Source organism: Netta rufina (assembly GCF_964035555.1).
Source record: "Netta rufina genome assembly, chromosome: 23".
In the NCBI taxonomy this organism is placed as follows: domain Eukaryota; kingdom Metazoa; phylum Chordata; class Aves; order Anseriformes; family Anatidae; genus Netta; species Netta rufina.
The window spans coordinates 667,503-676,991 of record NC_140147.1 but is presented as its reverse complement, the minus strand read 5'-3'; the positions used below and the strand labels follow the sequence as shown (position 1 = coordinate 676,991).

Below are 9,489 nucleotides of genomic sequence, written 5' to 3'. Positions count from 1 at the left end.
CCAGAAAATTCTCCCAGCATCTTTCTCCACCAGGATCGTTTACTGGGCCTTTCCCCAGAACAGAGGCGAGTTCTCAGCTGTGGCTTTGTCCAAAGCGTTTCCCAACAGCCAGAAGCAGCGGGGGTTATTCTGGTCCTGCCTGCAAAGGGTCAGGAGACAGAGGCCAGCCCTCGGAGTCTGGCTGCGAGGCTCTGCTGGACCCGTCTGGTTCCCTGGCGTTTTTGTGATGCTGGGAGCTAGATGAACTGATCTGCTCCCAAACCACACGTTATTGCCAATCTCGGGGCAAGTGCTGCCAAGTACCCCGCTGATTTCAGCTCGTGTAGTGGTTTGCAAAGTAAAAAGCCACAGGACTAGTCACAGTGAGTGGCAGCTATAAGGCAACCCGTGGGGATGTTACCGTAAAGCTAAACCTTACCCTTTTTCAACCTTAAGGGGGAACAAAAGTTTACCTGCTGCAAGCTCGCGCTCATCCCGGCAGGCCCGCTTGGCAGGACAGCTGCACACCAACACATTTCACTACCAGGACAGGGGTTTGAAAGACTTTATTGGACACCTTTGCTGGGTGCCGCAGCGTGTGAATCTAACAGCTCTGCGCAGCGTGGAGCGAGGCCGGGCTACTTGCTGTGAGCTCTTGCATCCGGCCAGCCGCAGGAACAGCCACGGCCCACGGGCCCTCCGCCGGCTCTGCTGAAGGGCAATGCTGGTTCCCGGCCGCACTGGCACTTCGGGACGGGGTGAGGAGAAGTAGCGGAGGCATTTCTGTGTGTTAAGTGCGATGACGTTCATCAAAACGCCTGGGAGGGCCTGACTTTGACAACAGCAGCGGGTGCACACATCGACATGCACGCGGCAGATACGATCTGCAGGAACGTAGCCACCAGCTCGCCCGCGCGGTCTGACCGGCTGCGCCTTCGACCTGAGGCACGGGGAGTCTCTGCCCTTCGAGAGAGAGCTTCTCCCTCCTTTTGTAGCTCTTTGTGCTGACCTCCTCGGGTTTTTCTCTTTTCTCATCACAGTGCTGCAGAGGCGGGTGAGACTCCTCGGGGTGGGCACGGTCCTGCACGCCTGTCCCGGCGAGCGAAGGCACGGAGCCAGGGCACGGAGCCAGGGCACGCAGCCGCTCAGGTCAGACAAGGAGGAGCTCCCCAACCACCCCGAGGACCAGGGAGGCAGCACAGGAGCAGGGCAGCTCGAGAGCTTCTTGTCTCTGTTCCTTCCTGCCCGGAGGAGAGGGGATGGGAAGACAGCCCGAGGAGCCGCGGCATTTGCTGCATCAGATGTCTTGGGGCACGAGACAAGGCAGGAAAAAGCTCTCAGGAGCCAGACAAGTGCAGACCCAGGGCTTGCTGAGGTTTGCGCTGCAGCATCCGCGGGTTTTGGTCCTGGCCCGGGAAAGGGATGCGCAATGCGAGACCAAAACACAGTGCTGAAGAAAGGAAACATTGTGGGAGGAGAGGGCGAGGATGTGGGACTAAGAGAAAACAGGGGGGAGGCACTTCAAAGGCAGGCAGGGTCGACCCGCTCCCCCCGCTGCAGTCTCATGCTCAGCAGGGGACGGAGGCAAGGCAGCTCCGGCAGGGAGAGTGGCAGAGGGAAGTGCTTTTCTTCTCACTTTGGTGTCAGAGCCTTCCCCTGGGTCGCAGGTGTCCCTTTGAAACCCTGCACCTCGCCTCTTCGCACCTGGGTGCGGGGTGAGGGCTGCCGGAGCCCCATGCTGGCAGCACTCGGCCAGGCCCTGGGAACCAGCGCTGCCCGGCCCCTGCCCCACACCGAGGGCACGCGAGCGGGAGCAGCTGGGAGGGCAGCGAGGAAACGGGGAGCTCAACCGGCCCCATAGGGTACCAGCAGCACCCATCTCCCCGCACCAAAACTGGGTGCTGCAGCCAGGGACACGTCGTGGGGCAGCGGCACGAGCAGGGCTCCGGGGGAGCTCCGAGTCCCCGAGGAAGCGAGGCCGTGCTTCGAGGCTGGCTCTTTTCCAAAGGAGGGCAGTGCCCGGCTCCGCAGAGGGGTTTGCAGGAGGAGGGATGGGGCCGGGGTCTGTGGTGCCCCCTCCATCGCAGCCGGGAGCACGGCCACGTGCAGATGAGCGTGGGAGCGGATGGGAGTTTCGTTTGTGGGCGCTGTGAGGGAGAGGACGAGCGGTGGCGAGGAAGGCGGTGCGAGGAGGGAGGCAGGGGACAGTAAGGAGAATTTTCTTTCTGGGTCCTTGGCTTCTGCAAAGCAGGAGAGATGCCTGGTCAGCTGGGTTTGTTCTCAGGCCTGCGGGCAGTGAGTGCTGAAGAACTCCCGTCTCCGAAGCAGGGGGGGGGGGTCAGAAAGCCCCGATCTCCGTCGCCCAGGAGCGGCAGATCCTGGATGCCCCCACCCTGATCCCGGGTCCCTGCACGGCGGCGCCCAAGGCCCCAGGCGCTGTGTAAGCCGGCGGAACGGGGACGCCGGCGGAGGCCGGTGAGAAGAGGAAGGTGGCGATCTGGCTGCCCTTGGACGAGCCCTCTCTCAGCACGCCCGTCGGCGACGGCATCCTGGGCACGGCCGCGACGGCTGCGGAGGAGCCCGCGCCGCGGGCCCTGCGGCTGGAAGAGGCCATCCTGCCGGCCAGGAGGCTCCGGCGGGACGGCAGCATGTCGCCGGGGACGCGGCGAAGGGGAGCCGGCCTGACAGCAGGGCTCTGGTAAGCCAGGGAGGACGCAGTCACAACGAGCGGAGCGGGGGCCGCCTCCCGTCGCGGGACCTGCACGGGGCCGGCGGCGCCGTGGAGGAAGGACCAGGGCCACGTCTGGATGGGCAGCAGGGAGGTGGCCACCGGTGACGGCTCCATTTCAGCCACGTAATTATTCAGGTGGGAGAGGAGTCGCAGCCGGATGGGGTCGGCGGTGTTTTGTCCCTCGAGGACGCCCAGGTACCTGACCACTTCAGTGAGGCACTCGCGGAAGCCGATGCTCCTGTAATCGACAGCCAGAGCTCGGGCGTCTAAGAAGCCTGCAGGGAGAGGACACGGGTGACGGTAAGTCCAAGCAGCGTGCAGGAATGTGCCTTAGTCTCACTACCCTCTCTAATGCACTCTGTATTTCACTTGAGGCACTTTGCTGCCGGGTGATACGACTGAAGCAGACAGCCAAGTGGGTGTCCGAGAGGACTGGACGCTCGCATGCGTGAGAACAGCACCCGCGGTTATCTCATCGGGGTAAAACTGCCAGGGTCATGAAGCCTCTTACTGCAGCACATGAGATGAGTAAGAGGTTTCCTTAGCCATGCTCAGGAAGGAAATTTTTATTTTTTTTCTTTTGGGCTCTATCAGTTACTGCTGCTGGAAACATGCCCGCGGGCTGGACGTGCGCTGGGTGCCTCTTTCAGAGACCCCCCAGGCCTGGCAGAGCAGCGGACGCGAGCCTCCTCGCACACCTCAGCACCACTTTCCTCTGCCTGGGTCCCAGTCATGTCTGGCTGCAGGACACAGGACAGAGACAGAAGCAGGACTACCGAGATGAGAAAGCTCCAAGCCACAAAAAGAAAAAAAAATAATAATAAAATGCAAACAACAGCTGATTTTTAAGCTTCTTCTCCCTGCTTGGAGCTTCATGAGGCGGTAAGCAATAAAGCAGAGAATGTCACAGCACGGCGAAGCACTGGACCACTTTGCTTGCCGGGGTCTCTCGGGACAATACGGCCCTTTGTTGCAGTGCAGTCAAACTGAATATCTAAACAAATGTTCCAGACCAAGTTACTGCTCTGAACCAAAGCCTGGATGCCAGCAATGTCTCCGGCAAGCCAAAAGTGGGTGGTAAGCAAGCCAGAGGCTTCTTTACTGGAGCTGTGATCTCCATCCTGTTAACTGGAACAGGACAGAGGGGCTGTACAGAGGTCTCAGTACAAATGAGACCTTTGTTGAATTTCGCACAGGCTCCCCCTCTCTTCTTATAACAACCGAGAGACAAAAAAAAAGAAAAAAAGAAAAAAAAAAAAAAAAGAACAGAAAGAGACAGAGAGGGAAAAAAGCCTTGTTTATTTGCAGAGTCCCCACGCAGAATTCAGCCCCTGCAGGAAATGTGTCCCAAGGAGGAGGCACAGACTTTAATGCTGTTTTTTTGGAAGCAGGCTCTGTTTTTGGGGAGGACTCAAACTCTCTGAAACTGCTCTGTCCGGGCAGCTCTTAGTGGGGTGAGCAACAGTGGCAGCAGCACCGTCCCCGTGGGTCTGTGGGGTGCGCCACCCGCCCTGCCAAAGCGTGCCCGTGGGATGCTGACCCACAGCTTCCAGACCAAAAAAAACAGCAGGCTGGGAAGCGTTCATCTGCCCCCCAGGAAAAATATCTCCCTCGGGAAGGAGGCAAGGCTGCGTTTGTGCTGGTGCTGGCTGGTACCAGCAAGACACAGCAGCACCGAGACACTCCTTGCCAAGGGGGAATTTCCCGGGATGTCACCTTCAGCTCCCCTACATGCTTGTAGGAGTGGTTCTTACCTGCTCCTCCGGTGGCATGAAGCATTTTTAAGTGATCTACTGTCATTTGTAGAATTTCTGCCTTCTCCAGCTTGGAAGAGCCCTGTGAGTTGGGAGAAAAGAAAAGAGCAGTTCTTCATTTTGTGGTCAGGGCTCTGCGCCTCTCCCAAGCTGGGTTTTGCCCAGCGTCCTCCTCCCCAGCACCTTCCTGAAGCCCCGGAGCACTCAGACACCCAGATCTGGGCAGTGGCTCAGGTTTTTTTTTAATCAAGTGAGGAGAAAATGGAGCTCCTTCCCATGACCGCCCAATGCAAATCGAAAAATCCCCATTTCTGTGCCTCTTCCAAGCCGCGAAACGCTGCCTGAGTTGAATTTATCCTCCCTAGAGCTCCTGAATATCATTAGTACATTTGTTAATGGTGCTTTACCACCCAGTTCCACCGCCTGCTCGCTCCCTGAAGGGAGGATGACGAGGGAAAGGCAGCAGCGCTCCGAGGGCGCTGCCCTGCCCCGGCTCGGCACGCACCTGCTTCTCGAAGGCGGTGGGCACCAGGCGCCGCAGCTCCGACAGGCTGCTGTTGATGCGGTCGCGGCGCCGCTTCTCGATGATCTGCAGGAGGTTCCCGAGCAGGGAGAGGAAACCACGGTCACCCAGGGCACATTGCACAGGTTTAAGCACGCGCTAGGAGCTACGGCGGGTTGGGAGGCAGCTTGAGGAGGGCCACGTAAGTAAACGTGCTGGGCGGAAAAGCCGGGCAAAGCCTTGGCTGGCTGGTGCGGCAGCACCGGGTGAAACCTCCCTCCTCCCCCTCAGCTCGGAGGCCAGACCTCTGCAGGGAACCCGCAGGCATCGAGGGAGCATCCCGCAGGGGACAGCACAGAGCCCTGCAGCCCCGCCACGTCCCCAGGGCGAGGACGAGGACGCGAGGACGTGCCAGCAGCGCCGCGCACCGAGCCGAGCCCGCGGCGGGGAGGCACAGCGCAGCGCAGCCACCCCAGCCCTGGGGAACGGGACTCACCCCTCTGCGCTTCTTCCTGGCCTGTATCTGAGACGTCGTAGTGGGAGACACGGACCTGGACACATGGCTGCGAAGGAAGAAGAGGGAAGAGTTCCTTGCGCTAGCTGGAGAGAAACCTCGGTTGCACATATGCTTTACACACGTTTGCCATCTGCAGTTTTCCCCCCGGAATCATGTTTTCTGTGGTTCCCATCTCATTTTTACCCACAACACAGAGCTCAGCAATTAAGGACGGGGAGCCAAGCACAGTTCGAATCCCACTCTCCCCCCAGCCCGATTTCTGCACCAGATGGCCCATCTGCTACCAGGCACACATCTCCTTCGACCTCAGCCCGTGCCGGTGGCTCGGGGAGGCTGGAAAAGCAGCGATCCCAGCCCCGGAGTCACGGCCTCTTGTCTCCACGCGCAAACCTCCCGGCCTCGTGTCTGAGCCTGCCCTGTCTGCAGGGCTCCGCGTCTCGGAGCCGCGATAGCTCCCGAGGCACCTGAGCTCCCACCCAGGCGGCAGCCGGGGGCTGCTCGGGGTGAGGCTGGCGGCGGCGCTGATGTGGTTTCTGAGGGCTGCCCGAGGAGCCGGTTCACACCGCGCCGGTCCTGGGGTGGGCTGCGGCGTCCCGACGGCACGGACGCCCCGAGCCAGAGGGAAAGGAGCCCGGCGGCTGCGGGGGGAAGCCAGCAGGAGGTGACGGGACGGAGATCTGGCCCCCAGCCACGGGAACTGGGTCTGGCTCAGGGGGCAGGGACGGGCTGCGAAGGGCCCCACAAACCGTCCCGTGCCGGCCGGGTGCCGGTGAGGCTGAAGCCACCAAGGGTCACCAAGAGAGCCCCATGCAGGGACGCTAAGGGACGGCCAGGCAGCAGCCCACAGCCCCGACCCGAAGTACAGGGCTGAGAAGGGACACTCGGGTTCACCCCGCCAAGTCCGAGGAGCTTTCGGTTTGTGGAGCATTTTAACCACAGTCTGCTAAGGACGCTTCTGCAGAGACAGTGCTGCTTGCACAGCAAGCCAAGAACGAGACCGAACTCAGCCCGTTAAAAATACATTTTGTTGGGCCCAAGCGAGGTGCTTTCACAAGTGGTTTTGCACCAGCAGACCACGCAACACGCTCTGCACCCTGCTCTGCTCAGCTCTGTGCATCGCCCTGTTCCAGCGTCTGCTGGGTGGGCTCTGGGCAGAGGTGCTGGCTGCCTTCGCAAGCCCCAACACGCGCTGCCCGTGCACACAGAGGCACACACGATGAGCACGCATGGGGTGGGAACGGGCCCTGCACAGACGCTGCGACACGTGCAGGGGGTACTGAATTCACCCGGCAGCGCAGGAATGCAGAGCGTGCACTCAAGGAGTCCGCAGCAGTGAATTTTGAAACCCTCTCTGCAGAGCTGTCCGAACGTGTTGCTCATTGGGAACTGCAGTTCCAGATGTGGAACCAGCAGACCTCACTTACTGCGAAATATATTTTTAAAATATGTTTGACTGACAGATGTGAACCAGAGGAGATACTGAGACTAAATTCTCTGATGGTTAAAACTTCTGCCTTGCTCCTTGTTTGGTTTTGTAATTTACAGCACTGTTCTTTTGACTGCTTATTTGAAACAAAAAGAGAAAGAAAAAAAAAAAAAGGAAAAATAAATAAAAAAAAACAACCCAAGTAGTATCTTGCACTTCTGCAGTGACCCCGGAGCCTAAACTCGCTGCACGCACAGTGAACCGTGGCTCACACCCGCAGTGACTCATCCCCGCTGTACGGGGAACTGGTTTGCCCGAACCACACAAACGATCGGTGATGGAGCTGGGAACCCCATCCAGACGCCGGCTCCCTCCCTCAGCCCTACTCGCCAGACCTCCCTCCCCACCTGGAAGCGTTTCATTTCGCCTGAGCCTCGCGTCCCACGCAGGGCTGCATCGCTCCGCGCGCAGACCCAGCAGGGCAGGAGGGGTTCTTTCTGCCATGTGTTTGCGTGACATGAGCCACAATGCAAACGTACACAAATACCACCACACTGCAGCACTGCCTGCCTCTAAGGCTGACTCGAGAAGATGAACAGATGAGCAGCAACAGAGCGAGATCAAAAATCCACTGTTACTGCTCACCGAATTAAACCATTATAGAAATTCCTCTGTTTTTGCCCAGCGGGGTACTACAGACTCAGGGTGCCGCAGCGATGCGAAGCGATGGGATGTCTTCCATGTGCACCAGGAAGGCAGGTTAAATATTGATGCACTCGGAAACTGTGCGAGGGGTCAGTGAACTCCTGCAGGGTACGGGTGTCAGGCGTGCCCGGCTCTGCCTGGGACCGCGTTGGTATGAGTGAGTTTGGTCCCTTGAGAACCTGGGCTTGGCACCGGGCAGGGCGACTCCTCTGCCGGGGACAGCGGGCAGCAAAGGGGAATTAATTCATCCGGAGCCCTGCTGGACGCGGCAGGGGGCACTTGGCTACTGAAACAAGAGCTCAGAAGCTGCTGAATTTTGGACGGGGACAAATGACCGAGCCCTTCCTTCATCCCAGCTAGGGGATGGGGCGCGGCAGCTCGGGGGGCGGCGGGACCGGGGTCCGCGGGGAGCCCCGCTCAGGGGGCGAGGGGAACCGGGCACCCCCGGTGAAGGGGCGCCGGGAACCGGGCACCCCCCGCGGCCCCGAGCAGCAGAGGAGAATTAGGACGGCACCAGCCGGGGAAGCGCTCCCAGCGCGAAGCCGCCCCCGCTCCCTCCACGTCCCCCGGGCGCCTTCGGGTCCCCGGGCAGCGCTGGGGGCTCGGCCCAGCCGGGGGCTCCCCCCGCCGGGCGGCAGCGGCGTCTCCGCTGGAGCCCCCCGGCCGATCCCGAGCCCCAGCCCCGTCGGCTCGATGCCCCCCGGTCCCCTCACCCCGTCCCTGCGCCCCCCGGGGCAGCCCCCACCTGTACTCCTCCTCCTTGCCCACGTCGATGGTGCCGTCCGACTCCGTGTCCGAGGAGCTCTCCTCGCACAGCCGCTTCATCCTGGCCGGGCTGCCCCGAGGGGCTGGGGGTGGTGTTGGCGGGGGGGGCTCGGCTCGGCTCGGCTCTGCCCGGCCCGGCTCGTCCCGGCTCTGCTCGGCGGCCCCACGCGTGTCCCGCAGCCCTCGTGTCCGCGCCGTCCCGGTGCGGGGATCGCTCCGAGCGGCTCCCCCGGTGCGTGCCGGGCTCGGGGCGGCTCCTCCCCTGCGCTCTGCCTCTCACACCCCCGGCTCTGCCTCGCTCTGCTGCCGGCACGTCCCCAGCCTCCTGGTTAATGGGTTAATGAGACATCTCCCAGGAGTGACGGATTACGCGGCCGCGCCGGCGCTCCCAGGTTCCCAGGCCCCCCCGCACCCCCCTCCGCTCGCTGCTCGCCCTCCGGAGCCTTCCTGTAAAAGGCCGGGGCTGTGTGAACCGCCCCGTGGCCCCCTCTGCCCGCCGCCCCCCTCCCCACGGCCCCCCTTCCACCCGCCGCACGTTGGCCTCAGCCCCAGTTTAAAGGGACCAGTGACCTCACTGGCAACAGAAAACCGTGGGAAAGAGATGGGACTGATAAAGCCCGGAGTTGTTTCAGGGAAAAATCAACATCCAGCCCCACACGCACACACATGTCTGCCCGGCTCTGCGCGGCGCAGCCACTTCGGGAGCCTCGTGATTCAGATGGAAACCAGCTCGCTGCGAGCACGGAGCTGTTTGAGGACGCCGCTCCGAGGGCCCTCGCCTGGGATTCATCACGGGCAGCGGCCGAGGGCTGGGAGGGCAGCGGTGGCACCGTGCTCCGAGGCATCGGGATGAGCCTGGCACCCCAGCACTGCTCCGTGGTGGTCCCCGGCGAGGTCCTGCCAGGAGCTCAGCCCCCTGTCACGCTCCCGCAGCCTTGGAGCATCTTCAAGTGCTCGTGGCACTGCCAGGGCATCCTAGACCTAACCCGTAAAACAAACCGATCAAAGCCCAGCTTTAGGTTTTATGACGCTAGGATGAATTGCTGGTTTCTGTCTCGTCCCACAGTGCGGGAAACTTTGACCCGCAGCCCGGCACCTGGAGAGCATCCC

At 61.3% G+C, this 9,489-nt stretch overlaps 1 protein-coding gene across 1 annotated transcript; it reads right to left on the bottom strand.

The window, feature by feature from the left end:
* Positions 1-611: 611 nt before the first annotated feature.
* HEYL (hes related family bHLH transcription factor with YRPW motif like) lies at positions 612-8,737 on the bottom strand. The gene is made up of 5 exons (XM_084300874.1): positions 8,360-8,737; positions 5,463-5,529; positions 4,970-5,053; positions 4,465-4,546; positions 612-2,985 (listed from the first exon to the last, which is right to left on the bottom strand). Exons 1-5 carry the CDS (start codon positions 8,437-8,439, stop codon positions 2,318-2,320), a joined length of 981 nt encoding a protein of 326 aa, XP_084157000.1. The 5' UTR covers positions 8,440-8,737; the 3' UTR covers positions 612-2,317.
* Between the last annotated feature and the right edge of the window lie 752 nt (positions 8,738-9,489).

Excerpts from the sequence above, each read along its gene's own strand:
- HEYL (XM_084300874.1), bottom strand. The coding sequence starts at position 8,439 with ATGAAGCGGCTGTGCGAGGAGAGCTCCTCGGACACGGAGTCGGACGGC. Across the intron at positions 5,530-8,359 it reads GGCAAGGAGGAGGAGTACAG|CCATGTGTCCAGGTCCGTGT; the intron begins GTGGGGGCTGCC and ends CTTCCTTCGCAG. Across the intron at positions 5,054-5,462 it reads CCAGGAAGAAGCGCAGAGGG|ATCATCGAGAAGCGGCGCCG; the intron begins GTGAGTCCCGTT and ends AACCTCCTGCAG.